The 17,893-nt window shown below is 44.7% G+C and overlaps 1 protein-coding gene, 1 long non-coding RNA gene and 1 other non-coding gene across 4 annotated transcripts; 1 reads left to right on the top strand and 2 right to left on the bottom strand.

Moving 5' to 3' along the window:
* Window positions 1-2,615: 2,615 nt before the first annotated feature.
* SEC62 (SEC62 preprotein translocation factor) lies at window positions 2,616-14,259 on the top strand. Its single transcript, XM_085880026.1, has 8 exons — window positions 2,616-2,771; window positions 4,897-5,011; window positions 5,421-5,526; window positions 9,953-10,151; window positions 10,369-10,449; window positions 10,581-10,641; window positions 10,740-10,859; window positions 11,890-14,259. Exons 1-8 carry the CDS (start codon window positions 2,736-2,738, stop codon window positions 12,291-12,293), a joined length of 1,122 nt encoding a protein of 373 aa, XP_085736152.1. The 5' UTR covers window positions 2,616-2,735; the 3' UTR covers window positions 12,294-14,259.
* Window positions 14,243-17,890, bottom strand: LOC147029084 (uncharacterized). 2 transcript variants are annotated; one of them, XR_015057821.1, is made up of 3 exons: window positions 17,505-17,890; window positions 16,611-16,706; window positions 14,243-16,452 (listed from the first exon to the last, which is right to left on the bottom strand). It is a non-coding gene; the product is annotated as an uncharacterized LOC147029084 (long non-coding RNA). The 2 variants fall into 2 exon arrangements; XR_015057820.1 differs by having other exon boundaries at window positions 14,243-16,706.
* On the bottom strand, window positions 17,306-17,359 carry LOC147029085 (U7 small nuclear RNA). Its single transcript, XR_015057864.1, has one exon. It is a non-coding gene; the product is annotated as a U7 small nuclear RNA (small nuclear RNA).
* Window positions 17,891-17,893: the final 3 nt, after the last annotated feature.

Below are 17,893 nucleotides of genomic sequence, written 5' to 3'. Positions count from 1 at the left end.
TATGTGTGTCTAACACTTCTTTCCCTTTAGCTCTTTTTAATGTTTTATTCCTCTGTACTTTGTCTTTTATGTTCTTTACAAAGATTATCAAGGTTGCAGGTGTGGGTTTTGGTGGGAAAAACCGCCACCACCACCAGACCCACACCATTGAACTTGGTGAGAGGTCACGGCACGTTACCCCACTAATGAACTGGGCTCGCAAGCCAATAACAGCCGTGTGGGGTGGGGCCAATGACCTCACTGGAAATGGGGGGGGAGTGAGACAATAATGGGGAAGCATCAAACCGTGGGGTCGGAGAGATTCTCCAGGACCCCACGAAGAAAGGTCATCACGAGACGCACCCTGCCTGCAGCACTCCTTCCACTGGAGCCCCCACCTCACGCCGTGCCCAGAACCTGTGCTTGTGGCATGAACTGTTTCCCGTCAGGCCAAATACACCTTGGATCTTGCTCTGTCCCGCCGGATGCAGCTCCGGTATTTCTGTCTTGTCCATTTCTCCCTGATTATTATTATTATTATTATTATTATTATTATTATTATTATTATTATTATTTGTGGAATTTCTGAGGCCTTCAGGTTTTATCTAAATTAAGGTGTTGCTGCATGTACGAAACTCGGAGTTTTATTTCCCTCGCCGAAGGAGACGGTATTACATTTGAGTCCGTTTGTCTGTCTGTTTGTTTGTTTGTTTGTCCACACGGAACTTTTGTGTTTTTCTCCGCAACCTCTTGGCGGATTGAGACAAAATTTTCACCATTGGTGTGACTATTCATGTAGAATGGTTTAATGATAATCATGACGTCATAGCTCACGTGGTGTCGCAGCCATGTTGGAAAAATCTTTGGACCTCTGTATCTCTGAAACCGCACCAAGGAAAAAATTGAAATTTGGCACACAGCAAGTACTCCTTATGGGGAATAAGTGTGATTTTTTCATGACGTCATAGGTGCTTTTGTTATGATGTCATACTTGCATATGTAGAATGCTACATCTCATCAGTATGAAAATTTGAGGGCCATCTCGGGATAAAATGGTCTAAAAAAAAAAAAAATTGATGTCATCGGTCACATGATTCGGCAGCCATATTGTTTAAAAAAAAAAAAAAAGAAAACTTAAAAAAATCGGCTTCTCTGAAGTGGCTGAACAGGTTGAGGCAAAATTTTACACTTATGACCGCCTATTCACGAGGAACAAAATGTTCACGTATGACGTCATAGGTCACATGGTTTGGTTGCCATTTTGGATTTAACCTAAAACCTATAAAAGAAATCTCCAGAACGGTTGGACAGATCGAGGGGAAACTTCACACAAATGTTCCCCAAGCCAAGGGTGTAACAATTTGGTTAAGGAATAATTGATAGGTCACATGGTTTGGAAGCCATATTGGATTGAAGAAAATATTAAATAATGTTTTCTCATGGAAACAATCGAAGTGAAGCTTCGCAGTTATGATCTATTAGTGATGGGGGATGCATGTTTTAAATTTCAACTTGATCGGACGCATGGTCTGGCGGCCAGAATTATTTAATATCTTCATCTGGGTTCTTTTTTTGTTTTGTTTTTTAAAACATAAGGCTCACTTGGCGGTGCTTGGATGGGTTTGAGGGTGGAGGAGTAGCAGCTGCAATGTGAATCCTATCCAGGTTCCTCCTGATGACTTCATCTTTTATTTTTTCTTGTTCAGGTTCCTTCTGATGACTCCAATGCAGGAGTTGTACATATTTGCTCTTCCATTTGATTTGAATTGAATTAATTTTAATCCCATTCTGAATTCAATTGAAAAAATATATTAAAATGTCATGGGTCAGGGTCAGGTGTCCGATCAAAGCGGGACGTCTTGGTACCCCGGTCATCACTGTCAGCAGTTATAAAGTGACAGTTCTAATTGTCTCTTATCAATTACATAACACACCAGTACACAAACTACGCCACATAAACACCGCACAAAACAGGCCTGGTCAGCCAAGTCGTGAAAGACTTGGGCTGGAACATGGACAGTATTATTAATATATAGTTGACATCAACTCCGGTTAAACTTCAGCATTCTCACGTTTGTGGAATCTAAGCCACGCCCCCCCTCATTCATCCAATCATGTTGCTCAGAGTGTAATCTCAAGCGTCCTCTCTCGCTAACTCCTCCCCCTTTCCCCACCCCCTTTTAAGGCTTCTTCTTCTTCTTCTTCCACCGCTGGTTTTTGGCTCCCTGTTCCCCATTTGATTTTTTTCCCGAGCAATCTGTGAGCCTGCTGCCCTCTGTCGTTGAGCTCCAACACGAGTCGACGTTTTTTGTGCACAACAAGTTGATGAATTTATCAATAAATAAGCAAACGAGTAAATAGATCCATTACTAACATTGTTTGAGTTCATTTTCCCAGCAGATGACGGTCAAAAAATCAATTCGCACTCGTGAAAGAGTAAATATCAGCCATAAGTCGATATTTCCGTGAGTTTCAGGGAAGTTTTAACGTCCATCTCCCTATACGTTGTTGAAGTCACCGAATTATTATTATTAGCACGTTGTGAATTTTATTTGCGTCACTGGATATAATTGTATCAAACACATTATGGTGGAAATGGAGTAACAAGACTATATACTGTTCGGAATCGATTAGGCCTGCTGCAGTTGAAGGACGAAAATGTATGATAACGTGGTTGTCATAGTAACCAAGTTGTCAACGTTTAAAGTCTCGTTGGAAATATCGCGATAGTTGAAGCGAGACGCGGCTTGTCCAACATGGCGGAGAGACGGCGTCACCGGAGGAGGTTGAAGGTGGTGACGTTTCTCTCGGATCCTTGATACGAGTCCGTGTTTGGTGCCGGTTTTATTTGCCCCTTTTTTATCAGTCCTGCGTTTTCCTCCGTGAAATGGCCGCGTGTTTTTTGAGGATCGTGACCACGTCCTCCGTCCACATGTCCCGGCATGATGATTCCTCGGCCGGTGAAACCCGCTATCCGTGGCAATGCCTCGCGCGGCCCTCTTCACGGATCTGCTTGTTCACTTCGTCTCGTCCTGACATTCTCTTATTTTAATCATGGGATTTTATACCGATGTTTTTTTTCTTTCCAAGAGTTATTTTATGTGATAACTACAAAGCTTCGTGATGGGATGTGATATGATCCTCCATTTACCGCAAGGTTTATATAACTTCCAACATTATTGGTGGTGGATGGACCGATGTGATGGACCGATGATTACGGGAAGCGCTGGTGGAGGGGGGAGGGTTGTGGGTGCTGGTGGAGGGGGCGGCGGTTGCGCCTGCCGGTGGAGGAGGGGGGGGTTGCGGGTGCCGGCGGTGGTGGAGGGAGGGTTGCGGGTGGTGGAGGGGAGGGTTGCGGGTGCCGGCGGTGGTGGAGGGAGGGTTGCGGGTGGTGGAGGGGAGGGTCGCGGGGGCCGGCGGTGGTGGAGGGGGGGTTGCGGGTGGTGGAGGGGAGGGTTGCGGGTGCCGGCGGTGGTGGAGGGGAGGGTTGCGGGTGCCGGCGGTGGTGGAGGGAGGGTTGCGGGTGGTGGAGGGAGGGTTACGGGTTTCGGCGGTGGTGGAGGGGAGGGTTACGGGTGCCGGCGGTGGTGGAGGGGAGGGTTGCGGGTGGTGGAGGGGAGGGTTGCGGGTGGTGGAGGGGAGGGTTGCGGGTGCCGGCGGTGGTGGAGGGAGGGTTGCGGGTGGTGGAGGGGAGGGTGGAGGGGAGGGTTGCGGGTGGTGGAGGGGAGGGTTACGGGTTTCGGCGGTGGTGGAGGGGAGGGTTACGGGTGCCGGCGGTGGTGGAGGGGAGGGTTGCGGGTGCCGGCGGTGGTGGAGGGGAGGGTTGCGGGTGCCGGTGGTGGTGGAGGGGAGGGTTGCGGCTGGTGGAGGGGAGGGTTGCGGGTGCCGGTGGTGGTGGAGGAGAGGGTTGCGGCTGGTGGAGGGGAGGGTTGCGGGTGGTGGAGGGGAGGGTTGCGGGTGGTGGAGGGGAGGGTTACGGGTTTCGGCGGTGGTGGAGGGGAGGGTTACGGGTGCCGGCGGTGGTGGAGGGGAGGGTTACGGGTGCCGGCGGTGGTGGAGGGAGGGTTGCGGGTGCCGGCGGTGGTGGAGGGGAGGGTTGCGGGTGGTGGAGGGGAGGGTTGCGGGTGGTGGAGGGGAGGGTTGCGGGTGGTGGAGGGGAGGGTTGCGGGTGGTGGAGGGGAGGGTGGAGGAGGGTTGCGGGTGGTGGAGGGGAGGGTTGCGGGTGGTGGAGGGGAGGGTTGCGGGTGCCGGCGGTGGTGGAGGGGAGGGTTGCGGGTGCCGGCGGTGGTGGAGGGGAGGGTTGCGGGTGCCGGCGGTGGTGGAGGGAGGGTTGCGGGTGCCGGCGGTGGTGGAGGGGAGGGTTGCGGGTGCCGGCGGTGGTGGAGGGAGGGTTGCGGGTGCCGGCGGTGGTGGAGGGGAGGGTTGCGGGTGCCGGCGGTGGTGGAGGGGAGGGTTGCGGGTGCCGGCGGTGGTGGAGGGAGGGTTGCGGGTGCCGGCGGTGGTGGAGGGAGGGTTGCGGGTGGTGGAGGGGAGGGTTGCGGGTGGTGGAGGGAGGGTTGCGGGTGGTGGAGGGGAGGGTTGCGGGTGCCGGCGATGGTTGAGGGGAGGGTTGCGGGTGGAGGGGGTTGAGGTTGCGGTTGGAGGGGTGGGGGATGCGGGTGTCGATGGTGAATGACGGTTCCGGGGTCATGGAAAGACTGCTGATTATCACAGTAACGTTGAGGTAAATTCTTAGTATTTATGAAACCTTTTTTTCTAATGTTTGAGGCATTTAACGTTCTCAGTGCTTTTCCAAGGTCCGATCTCAAGACGTGTTTTTAAAGTGTGTAACGGTTCAGGGATTTGTAGCCTTTTACGCCTGTAACATGGTACGTTGGCCCAAGAAAGAATCTCATTTTTCAATTGTGCTGTGTGTAGGGCGATGTTGAAGAAGAAGAAGAGAAGTTGGACACTGCTGTGGCCAAGTATCTCCGTTTTAAATGTCCGACAAAGTCATCCAGCATGATGGGTCAGAGGGTTGAGTACTTTACAGGTGTGTAATGGAGGAATAATGGGATTTGACCAAGGTGTTCAAGTTCTACTAAATGCTAAATTAATCCTTTGACTTGATTTCTAAGAAGTATTTTATTTTTATTTTGGCAATTTTGTATTCTGGAATAAACTGGTTGCCCAACATTATTAGTCTTCGACACCAAAGGTATTGTTCTGTTGCTGTTTTTTTCCCTTGCTTGTTGGGCAACATCTGTCATGCTGGAGCAGCAAATAATCTCGGTGGAGCATTTGTTGAAGCCTCCAGATGGTGCTTGTATCCAGAGGGATGTCTTCTGTATCCCCAACCAATTATATGAACCACCTGCAGCCTCTTGGTTTTGGATTATATTGATCTGGTGACAGATTGAGAGGAAATGCCGTGGTTGTGATGCCACGATACCTTTGTGTAGGCTCGCGAGCGGTGGACGTGTTGCTCGAGTCGGACTGGGCGACAGGCAAGAAAGGAGCACCACTTCTCTTCACCGGCCGCGATACTGCTGTGCATTTCTGCAACAAGTTTGTCAAACAACACTTTAATTTGTTAACCGACTGAGCATTGCTCTTCAGCTTGTAAGATCTTCAAACGATTGTCCTGGTGCAAGTTCCAAGTTTGAATGGCGCGTTGCTGTGATCCCGCACGTTGGCGGTCCACGATTGAGAAACTATTTAATTTCAGTCGAATTATTGTATACCCACGGTCAGCCAAAAATCGTGACTGTATTTTATACAACAATGTGGGAAATAAGAAGCACGTTGTGTTGAATATAAATAAGATGGAAATGAAAGCACACTTTGGAGATTGTTCACAATGTATTTTGTGAAAAATCACATCCAGGAAGTGACTGCCACAGGCATCCACACAAAATTGTATCCACCGCACAACACACTCCATCACTGATGCCAGTGTTTCCGACTGAATGTTCCCGATTTCTCTACGAATATTGTCCTTTATTTCCTGTAAGGTAGTGGAGGGTCCTGTTGAACATGAATCCGCTTGTTGGCACTTCCAAAAACCTGCAGTTTAGCAGTTCTTTTGGCTCCGACGTCGGGAATGTTGAACGCCATCTTGAACAATCAAATTTTCCGCTCTTACTGCTCCACTGCTTTTAAAAAAAAAACGCTTTCGATGTGAAGACGAACAGAGATACTTCCACCAAATCAATACTGTGCTCTCGTGAGACGATTGAACGGCGAACGGAAGCAAGTAGTCGCTTTTAACAGTGCTGTATTTTCAAAGAAGAATGCTCCAGTGGCGTAATGGCTGACGCGTCCACTCCGAGTCAAGGAGGTTCGGGTTCAAACCCCGTCCAAGTCCTACCAAAGACTTATGATAATGCAGGTTTTGATGGGCGTAATGGCCGTTTCTCGCATTGAAGTTCCTCGTAAGGGAATTGTTGCACGCAAAGCGAAAAGCCGGATTAAGCGATTGGCTCATCTCCGTCTTTCTGTGCACAAATGTCAGTTGATGATCGGGGAACGACGACTTTAAATTAAATGTTGTATTTGCAACATGAATCGGAAAACGAATCTGTAATCTAACAGTAATTTGTCTCGATCAATCATGCATGCGCAGAGGAGTGAGATCATTTTTTAAACGGTGAAGCCGCTTCAATATTTGACTGTCCTTCCATCCATCCATCCGTCAAAAATGAAGAAGAACCTTTCTAACCTCTTCTTCTTCTTCTTTCGGCTGCTCCTGTTAGGGGTCACCACAGCGGATCATCCGTATGATCCGCACAGTGATTTGGCACATGTTTTACGCCGGATGCCCTTCCTGACACAACCCTGGTCGCCTCTTACGACACAGGGATATGGTACACCTATTTTAACCGGGGTATACACCGGCCCAGTATACTGGTACTCATTTCGCCGACCTCGGAAGGATGACAGGCTGAGTCAACCCCCTGGTGTATTGATTCAGTGGCCCAACGGGGCTTGAACTCAGGACCTCTTGGATCCCAAGCCGCTGTCCTAACCACTGCGCCAACACCAGGCTCAAAGAACCTTTCTAACCCGCCGTGTTTAATTTGAAAGGGTCCCAATGGGTAATTCTAAATGGTTTTGTCCATTACTAGGCATTTCCTATTTCATATTAAAAATGTTAAACTGAACTGCTTCCTTCAGACATAGGTGAGGTATTTATTTATTTATTTTAAGTCTGTCTGCTTGCCTGTCAGTGAAACAACATTGTAAATCATTCCAAACACAGGAAACTTACTGTTTTTAAGGACGTCATAAAGGACACAACAGGCATGAAGAACGAATGTAACGTGCAAGATAGGATGGTGTAATCAACAGTGCATCAGTGGCGGGAAAATGGCCGTAAATTGTGGAATTTATTTCTTTATTTATTGATTGATTTGTACGACTTTTACCATCTTTATTTTATTTAAATAGAATTATGCACCTGAACACTGTGGATGACAACTCGTCTTCTTTGCCCTTTGAGAACCCTTCCGCTTAGCAGTACTCAGACATGTTACATAAGGTGGTGTATAAGATTGCTTCAACAGCGCTAAGCTTGTGGAATTTTCTAAAATGATCTTTAAAATCATTATTTTAGTCGAATTGAAGTACGTATGTACTTGAGCACTGCGTGGGGTAACATGTTCTACGAGTGTGAACTCTCGTTATCCCCAGGTCAAACTTGGTACAAGTATGTATCATGATGTGAAGATTAACTGATTAGATTACGGGGTCAAGAGGTGTAACGTGTTTTTTATGCCTCCACTGACAAAATTGCTGGAGACATTATGTTTTTGGGTTGTCCGTGCAAATTAACCTCCGACATCGAAGATCGGAGGTTACTGTTTTCACCCCTTTCTGTGTGTTTGTTTGTTTGTGAACAGTATTATGGAAAAACTCCTCGACGGATTTCGACAAAACTTGGTGGGGGGGTTAGGTATGGTCCAAGGATCATGCCATTAGATTTTGGACTTGGTCCAAAATGCAATATGGCCGCTATGGTGGCCAATTTGAAAAAAAATATTTGAATCTTTTTTTTTTTTGCATTTCTACGTTTTAAGTGATTTCCAACCCCCCTGCCCCCCCCCCCCAAAAAATTAGAGAAAAAGATTTTTTGCAACTTTTTTTTTCAACAAAATTTCGATTTCTTTTTTTTGCATTTCTCCATGTTTTAAGTGATTTCCAACCCCCCCCCCCCAAAAAAAAATTGTTCGAGAAAAAAAAATTTGCAACTTTTTTTTCAACATAATTTTGATGTTTTTTTTTTTGCATTTCTACATGTTATAAGTGATTTCCAACAAAAAACATGCCAAAATTATAATTGCGGCTGATTTTGGAACTTCACGTGGATATACCCACGTAAAATCAATTTCTGTCTCAATGAATCTAGTTATGACGAATGAATTGAGTATGTAAAAGAGAAAGTTGCAAACTATAACTCTGTGAGCACTGTTGACATCAAATTGAATGAATAGGATATCAGGTTCACTTGAGTGACCTGATATCACTCAAGTGATATTGGTAGCAGTATTGGCCGTGGAGGTTTTGTAGCAGTAATACCTTTTGTAGCAGTATTGGCCGTGGAGGTTTTGCACTCTACCGAGTGCTCCCCCTCTAGTTTTCTCTGTTTTCACTGAAACCTCTTATCCGATTGACAATATTTTACCATAGGTGTGACTACTCGTGTGGAATGTTTTAATGATAATTATGGTGTCATAAGTCGCATGGTGTGGCAGCCATGTTGGAAAAAAAAGGAAAAACTTTGGACCTCTGTGTCTCTGAAACCGCACCAAGGGAAAAAAATTTAAACTTGGCACATGGCAAGTACTCCCCATGGGAAACGAATGTGATTTATTTATTTATTTATTTATTATTTTTATATTTTTGATGATTGTGTCAAAGGTGGCTTCATTATGACATCATAATTACATACGTCAAATGCTTTATCTGATCGGTATGAAAAATTTTGAGGGTCATCTTGGGCTTAATTGTATGGGGGAAAAATAAATTGATGATGTCATCGGTCACGTGGTTTAGCAGCCATTTAAATTGTTTTTTTTTTAAAGGTCAGAGGTCATGTTAGGTAAAAATTGTTACTGTGCTAACTTGTGAACCCTTGATCGGATTTTTCCCAAACTTGGCACAAGTATACAGTATGACGAGGATAAACTGATTAGATGGTGGCATCAAGGTCAAAGGTTAGAGTCCATGATAGGTTTTCGTTACCGAGATAACAAGAACGGCTGAAGGGATCTGAGTCAAACTTGGTACACTTATGTATAATGATGTATCAATCAACTGATTAGATTATGGGCTCAAGAGGTCAAAGGTCATGTCAGGTAAAAATGTGATATTTGAGAACAGCTGAAGGGATTTAAATCAAACTTTGTACAAGCATGTGTAATAACGTGGGTGGAGGCATATCTGGTGACGTCGAAGAGTGCCCTTGTGTTTTTTTTTTTTTTTTTTTTTTTTTTTTTGACCCCTGGTTTATGTGCCAGGGGGTGGAGAATTAGGTTCACAGGGGTCAAAACGGGAGAAGAAAATGGAATCAAAATTTGATATTGGGTCATTCCTGGTGGAACTTTATGCAATCTGTCAACTTCGCTCTTGGTGGGAAGCATGGGGATTTGCAATGGTGCGTCATCGACTTCTCTAGTTATTATTATTAATGGTCAGCCTGTCAAATTGTATCGAGTGTTCCTCAGTGCACCCTTCCCATGTCCTTTTTTTTTTTTCTTCTTTTCTCTACACTCATTGGGGTAGGTAAAGTGTTCTTTTTAATTGACTTGCACTGATATTTATCCTTCAACTAAAGCTTGCATTTCATTTCGATTCGTAAACCTTAGTTTCTGAGTGGCAAGGTAAATGCATAACATCAGGAAAACTTTCCTCTATGAGTCTGTTTTTTTTTTTTTTTTTTTTTTTTTTTTTTTTTTGATGAAATTTGCTTTCAAAATGCATGTCGTGTCGTCAGGCTGCTGCAGAGGGAATACTTCAGTCGGGGACTCAAAATTGCACGCAAGTCTGAGAGGGAGAAAGAAGGCAAACGAGAGGACGAGAAGAAAGGGAAAAGGGATGAAAAGGTGCGAGAACGGGGGAAAGAGAAAAAGGAGAAAGACAGGAAGAAGGAGAAAGAACCCGAGGAGCAGGATGAAACAAAGAAAGATAAAAAAGTACGTTTTGTAGCACCTTCTCTCCGGTGAAATATCATGGGCCATCGACGTGTTTGTTACTCAAGCAAATATGGGTAATTTATTTATTTATGTATTATGTAGCAAAATAACCATCTCAAACAGGTGTTTAAAATGTACAGCATTCTAACTTGAGGTTCCGTGTGGATTGTTTCCTTTGTAACCATGCTAATGGTGACGCGGCATGTACATCCTCCAGGACGATGATCCAGGGAGCCCAAAGAAGAAGAGGAAGAAGATGGTATTACACGAACAACAGGTTTTCTTGGACGGCAATGAGGTGAATGAGTGGTAAATGAGAAAAATAGCAAAAACGAGTGCTTGACAGGCCGTCGGCATGTAACGGCTCACACAGACATGACTTGTGCATTCGATGGACTTACAATTTAACCAGGGGGTTTGTGTGTACAGATCTATGTCTGGAGCTATGATCCTGTACATTTCAAGACATTTGCGTTGGGGTTGTTTGTAGGTGAGAGAACCCATAAAGTGGCATAATTTACTCTGGTGAGTGAACACTTGAGCAATATTGCCAGGGATCCCTTTGTGAGATCATCTTTCTGTGTGCAGTTGTGGGTGTGATCGCTGCAACTTTGTTCCCACTCTGGCCAGCGGGTATGAAGGTGGGAGTATACTACCTGAGCGTTTCCGTCGGTTGCTTTGTCGGAGGCATTCTCATCATGGCTGTTGGTGGGTATTTTCTATGCTCGTCGATTTGTGGGATTCCCCCCGACCACCCCTCCCCGAAATGCCTCCAGTTTTACTTTAGCATAAGGAGATCTCTTCCCCTTTCTTCCACCCATGTATTGCACAAATTTTAAAGTAGAAATAGTTGGCGACGTATCACTTGATAATTTGCTTTCATTGTGTGCTTTTTATTTAATAATTTATACAAATGCTCACACACACATGAACATACAGACGGATACTTTACATGAGACACCGCAGGGCTGTTGGATAAGACAAACACAGCTACTGAGCTTTGGGGAAGTGTTGTCACTTCTTGGGGTGCTCTGGGTACCGCGACATCACATCACAACAATGGCGCTGCCTTTCTCACCACACTCAGCGGGGCATTTCCGATGGAGGAATTTCCTCTTCCCCATGGATGCCAACCCACAGCGATTGTCCATGCTCTTATACTTTTAAATGCTGAGCGTTGAGCAAGGAAGCAGAATGTACCATTTTTTTTTAGCTCACCTGTTCGAAGAACAGAGAGCTATCGCGATACCCCCGGCGTGAGCGTGAGTGTCAGCGTGAGCGTGAAAATGTTAAAGTTTTTGGTGCAAGTTATTTCCTTTCTAATGTTTTTATCTACCACACTATTTGTTACTGATTACAATATACAAATACATATATTGCTTTAAAATTATTTGGATCAGACTTCACTGCAATGCTTTATAAAAAAAATATTATTAGACGAGTCTTTTAAAAACGATAAATGTATAAACAGGCGAGCATTGGGTGGCTTTGACACCGACTCTCTGGTTAGTCTTTGGTATGACTCGGCCAAGGTTTGAGCCTCCAACCTCCCAGACTCGGAGTGGACGGTCAAAACCATTCCATCACTGAGTCTGTTAATGCTGGTGGAAATGCTCGATTTGATTCCTGTGCTTCAACGTTGTAATAATGATTCCGTCCGAGCCCGCCTTGCTGGTGTAGATGAAGTTTTCTGCAAGTGGATGTACCCTTCACATTTTCCTCCTTGTGCCTTCCTCAGCTCGGTGCATCCTGTTTTTCCTCATCTGGCTACTTACGTGTGGGCGGCATCACTTGTGGATTCTGCCGAACCTCACAGCAGACGTCGGGTTTTTAGACTCGTTCCGTCCACTGTATACGTACGAGTACCGTGTTGCAGAGACTAAGAAAGTAACATGTGGAGACGGTGATAAATCCGACGAAGGTGCCACGTCCAGCGCCACGACGGTGTTGGAAGCAGACGAACAGAATTCACAACCCAACAGCGAAAACAGCAGTGGGAATGACTTTGAAATGATCACGCGAGGTGATCTGGATGGAGTCTGTGGCTCCAGAGAAAACAGCGATAGGGAGGAGAGTTCCAACGGTGGTGAAGGTTCTGCAGGAAGTGAGGTTTCCATCGGTGGGGACGGCGAACGGCCATAAAGCCAAGATAGGTCTAGCGATGGTGCAGGTATCTTGCTGTCACTCTTATTTTGCTACAAGGTGCCTCTTCTCATTGTTATTGTTATTATTTTTTTGTAATTATTTTTACTCTTCATACCAGTCATCCAGCAGACTGCACTCGGCTTCAGTATGCATTAGCAAAAGTATGCCTTACCCCCTTCCCCACCCCATTAAAACCTGGCCATCGCCCCCCCCCCCATATATAGCCGCACAAACTGCTGTTAAAACATTCCTGCAAGTGATGTGGATCCCTCACGTTGTGTGGTGCTTCCGAGTAGGAAACTAGCTTTTGGCATATCGGAGGTTCTTGAATCGGGGAAGTGGGATCTTTTGCATCAGTGTCTGTGTGACATTGTTCAATGAGAGGTAATAGATTTTGGAATGCTACTAATCGCTCATGCTTGCAGTTATCTGCTGGTTCCATTTTGGGGTTTATTTTATTTTCTCGTCTCCCCCTTCTGGTTTCGGGTTGAAAAACGAGCCCTGGTATGCCAACCTATAATTTCCAGCAATGTTTAGCCAGTGTATGGTTTTTGTTTTATTCACTTTGGCAAAGGTTTGGCAAAAATCGCCGGTGATTTGATCAATATGTATAATCATACGTCTGATCGGATTGAATGAAGTAAGCAAGTGTCGCGTTATACAGTGCAGTATTCTAATTCTCGTTTTGAACTTTAAGTGAACAGGGTGTTGACATTTCGCTGTGATTTATCTTGTACCTCTTTCTTGAATGGAATCTTGTTGCATTTCTAATGAGGCTATGCTTATGATGCACACACGTTTTTTTTATCAATTTAAAAACCGAACATCCACAAAGCAATCAATGTCCACATGAGGCTTTAAGTCGCGAAAGGAAAAAAAAAATTAAAAATCGCCATTTCCATCAGAGAACTAATGGTTTGTGATGCTGGGAACAATGATGGATGCTATTGTTTGTCTGTTGTCGACCGATGTCCTTGTAATCCTGTTGTAGTCCACCGTCGTCTACTAATCTTTGTCCTACCTGTGATGTACGTACTTCTCCATGAGCCTCAGACCACTTGATAAAATAAAGGGGAGTTTTTTTTTTTGGGGGGGGGGTTAATTTTTTTGTCTGTCGAGGGAACGGCAATACTTGTACCGGGAAGTTGTTTGTTTGCTTGAAGTGTAACTAAACGGCACAGGTTGGACTTTGATGGTTTATAAAAATCTACAGAAATTCTCTTCGACCAAGAACAGCATTGTTTCTCTTTTTGGTTCTTTTTATTTTGCTCATGAATTTGAATCTCCAAAAAAACACACACACACACTTTGTTTGGAATTATGGCCTCTTTTTTTTTTTAAATGATCATTTCCTCATCGTTTAAGTGTTAAGGTAGGCGAAGAGGGATCATCTTCACCATGCTACTCCAATTAGCTAAAAGTTCATTATGACCATTTATTGCTGCTAATTTTAATGCAAAATGCAAATATTTTCACAAAAAATGACCTGTTTCCTTCTAAATCCCTTTTGCAGTCGTGGGTTCAGAGCAATTTAAATTTGCTCTTTAAGTGGTTGGGTGTGTTTGTGTTAAGGGGGGGGGGGGAGGGAGGGTGCCATGCACACTGCAATCTCAAGTGATCTGATTAATCTCCAGCTCTGATGGCTGATATATTGATCTTTTTCCAGGACTTTGCACTTCCGTGACTTGTGGTCGAGAATTGTTGTTGAGGTCCGCTTGTAATGGAATCCGTTTGGTGGTTCGTAAAGCAATCTATTTTGCTCAGTTATTAGTCAAACCAATGTGAACTATAAAATTGAATGCTACCTGCTGGGTGACTACATCCCTTGAGGCTGAATGTACAATCTATTTCATTTTCATTACGTGCTTGGAGCAGTGCTGCAAGCTTCTTTTCATTGTTGCCGATCCATTGTGCTGCATTATTCTTTTCTTTTAAACAAAAATAAATTTTTTTTTTGTGTGTGTGTTTATTCTGTATCTTTCTCTCAACTTGATTCATGTTTTAACACTTCCACCCCCCCCCCCAACCCAACTCCACACTGCAATAAAAAAAGAATATACATTGATGACCTCATTCATGAAATAGCTTGGCATCTTGACTTTACACCTTAATTTCTCTGCAGGTATATTTCATAATGAGAATATTGTGTGAAAGATGGTTGTAAATGCGGAAGCATGGCCATAAACTAAGGCTCCTTACCCCATCAGACCCGCGTCACATATGCTCAGTTCCTTCTGACGTTTGATTTGGTTATCAGTATGCAGGCTTTACGTGCTCATGATTCCTATTACCACACCAAATGGATACTTTTGGAATTTGAAGGTTCTCTTGCAGACATGATAGTTGAGTTAATGTCCTGCCTCCTCCCCCCCCCCAAATAAAACAAGATGGTGTAATTGATCAGTCTGGTAATTACATAATGTTTTGCTGTAACTCCATTATTCCTCACATCTGTCTCTGAAGCTGCCTTCGTACTCTTACCTCCCGGCTTTCTTGCAGGCAGTGCACCTCCACCTCTTGTCACCCTCTCCCTCTCCCCTCCAATCCTGAATCATAATCTTTATTATCCCCATGAACTCTTCCTAAGCCAACCTCCTAACTTGCTGATTTTGGTGTTTCCTCCTCTGCTTTCCCTCTCTTCCTTTCCTTTCCTTTATTCCCTTCCCAGTTGCCTTACCATCCCCCCTGTTAATTTAATTTTGCTCTTTGTTGAGCCTCTTGTAGAGGAGGAAAAAAAACAACTCATTCTATGACTGGAAATGATGTGAGTCTGCACCATTACTGGTTAGGTAGCATCCATCATTGTTCCTGTAACTCGTATCACAACTTCCCCAGAAGAGGTGAGCTGGACCAATTTGGCTCCTGATACATTTGTAACCTTACAAGCAGGTTGTGTCTAAATGCAAGGACACCTGTTGTTGGGGGGGGTGGGGCAGGGGCATACAGGTATGCCTGGTGTTAGCTTAAGGGCTAGAGGGTGGGCGTGGGATCCCAGGGGCCTGAGTTCAAATCCTGCTTGGTTGTTGAATTAATACCAGGTGGGTTCACTCAAGGCTGGAGAGGAGATGGTACAAGACAAGACCACCGACCAACCTGCGGTGATTGAGTGAGAGACCCAAAGACTCGGTCTCATTGCAGGAGATACCAATGATCCGAAATGCTTTGGTTTCCACAGTGTGAAACCGAGAAAGGTGGGAGGCGGGAGCACCAGCCCAAAGGGAGAACAGTACTCCGTCAGGGTGCAGAAGAAAGCTTTGTCTGTGGTCAGGAGCTCAGGTGGGCTGAGGAAGGAGTTTGCAAGATTCCCAGTCGGCGACTGGCTTTGGAGGCCAGCTTGGAAATGTGGCTTTCCCAGGAAAGATCATGGCATATAGTGAGATCCAGAAGCTTGAAAGAAAGGACTTCTTCAAGAGGATTGTTGAGAAAGTGGGGGGGGGGGGGGGTTGACTCATCTCGAGTGACCTGATCAGATCTGCAGCGGGCAAAGAAACTACAGCTTGCCGGTCTGACAGATGGTACAGCAGAGGGCAGAGTCAACAGCAAAGAGATGGAGGATTTTCCAGAGAGTCAATTGATGAAGAACAGGGCCCAGAACGCTGCCTTGAGGAACTCCATTTTGGACAGGAAGAGGGGATGAAAGAACTCCATTGAGGGCCACACGTTGGCTGTGAGCCATGAGTGGAGATGGCCTTGGATACCATAGGAACAGAGTTTGGTGAGCAGGGCAGGGTGCCAGACTGTGCTTGCTGGTATTGTTGGAGTGAAGACCTGTCCAGGATTGTGCCTAATATCGCAGGAGCCTGTTTAGGCAGCACCAGTGCTCTGCACAGAGTGTGGTCCCAAGGGATGGATGGGTACCTTGACCAACAGCCTCCGCCTGTTTTTGCGCACCACAGTCAACCCAGCACACACCCAACCATCCATTTGTTCTTGTCACACACCTAACTTGTTCATCAAGTTTTGTTCTGTTCCATCCACAAATTTTTGAGATATTGTGCTTTATATCAGTTTGGCTTTATCTCTTAATGGTGAAGATTCCCTTGAAAAATTCGAGTCGTCGGATTGAGATCTTCACAAAAGTCGAATTGATTCATCTTTGTCACACACCAAACCTGTCCACCAAATTTCATCCGCATCTGTCCATAACTTAGATATCCTGCACACAAACAGACAGGTATAAAAACATAACCTCCTTCCACCTTGGGTGATGGAGGTAAAAAAATAAACTACTATTTTAAAAAATATATAAAATTTCAAATCATGCGAAGTTACATGAAATTGCTGTTATTCAATGTTACTAATAAATAAACTTACACTCATCACATATGATCAGAAAAAGGTATCCATCTCCAGCGTCAGATTGTGACAGAGGGATGTCACCTCCAGATAACTCCACCGAGGACGGCGTGTCTGAAAAGAGCACGACAGCCAGTTTACCCAAACAATGAAACGTCTGATGAATGCCAACTTCATGCAACAAGAAAAAGAATGAATAAACAGAATGAAACAGCTGATGAACACCAATGTGGACTTGTGGCAGTAAGAAAAAGAATGAATAAACAGAATGAAACAGCTGATGAACGCCAATGTGGACTTGTGGCAGTAAGAAAAAAGAATGAATAGACAGAATGAAACAGCTGATGAACACCAATGTACACTTGCACGGCATGCATCCACAAAAACAACAAGCCCATGGTCCATTTAAAGTGCACCGAAGTTTTGCCAATCGTGGGAAAGCGTTCGCAAATGAACAAGGACAAATGTGTCCAAGAGCGGCGTCAGAAAGGCTTTGCCTTCACAAGAACAAAGCGGAGCTCTCTGAGCCAGCATGCGCAACGAAAAACCAAATACAGGTGAGCAACCCGAAAAAACGAAGCACGGTTCGTTGTTGCTTACATTAAGTAAGCATTCCCCAATTCTGTTTCACAAAGATATCAAACGAAACACGACAAAAGCGCATTCGTTGATCTAAAACCAGCAATCTCATTGTTCTTTTCTTTGTTTATAGAAGTGGCTAACGTTAGTTAGCCTACTAGACAAATACTAAAAGAGCATCAACAATTACTGAGTCATTGTTCTCCGTCATTCTTGAAGGAAGCTCACTCTCTAACATAAGCGGTGTTTATTCATCGCAAAAACACAATGTCATTTAAATGTACATAAATAAATCTCATGTGTTATAACAACAACGTTTTACACGATATTTACCTGATATCCATTCGAATTGTTGTAATCTTTCGAAAGAAACACATTTTTGCGCTGACAATAAAAAAGGCGATCGCAATGCATGACGGGAGACGCCGTCCACATTTACATACCGGAAGTTACGAAGGAGAGACCATGAAGCTCTCTCTCTCTCCAAGGCTGTGTTATAGTTACCAACGTATTGTTGGTTGTTTATCCATGCTTTTAACGTCAAGCAACGAAGCAGCACGTACTATGACACCACCCAGTCGGGTTCACCACGTGTCATCACCGCATGAATTCATTCTCTTGATAATACTTCAGGTTTATAATGATAAAAATCAAGATGTTTTTAAAATTATGGCGGGAAAATTTTTGTCGCAACAACTCGAGGATACAGACGCAATTCGCTG

The sequence above is a fragment of the Eptatretus burgeri genome, chromosome 4, assembly GCF_056783735.1.
Source record: "Eptatretus burgeri isolate ZD-2024b chromosome 4, Ebu_testis_v1, whole genome shotgun sequence".
Classification (NCBI taxonomy): domain Eukaryota; kingdom Metazoa; phylum Chordata; class Myxini; order Myxiniformes; family Myxinidae; genus Eptatretus; species Eptatretus burgeri.
The sequence above is the reverse complement of the archived record's forward strand: the minus strand, read 5'-3'. Positions and strand labels throughout refer to the sequence as shown.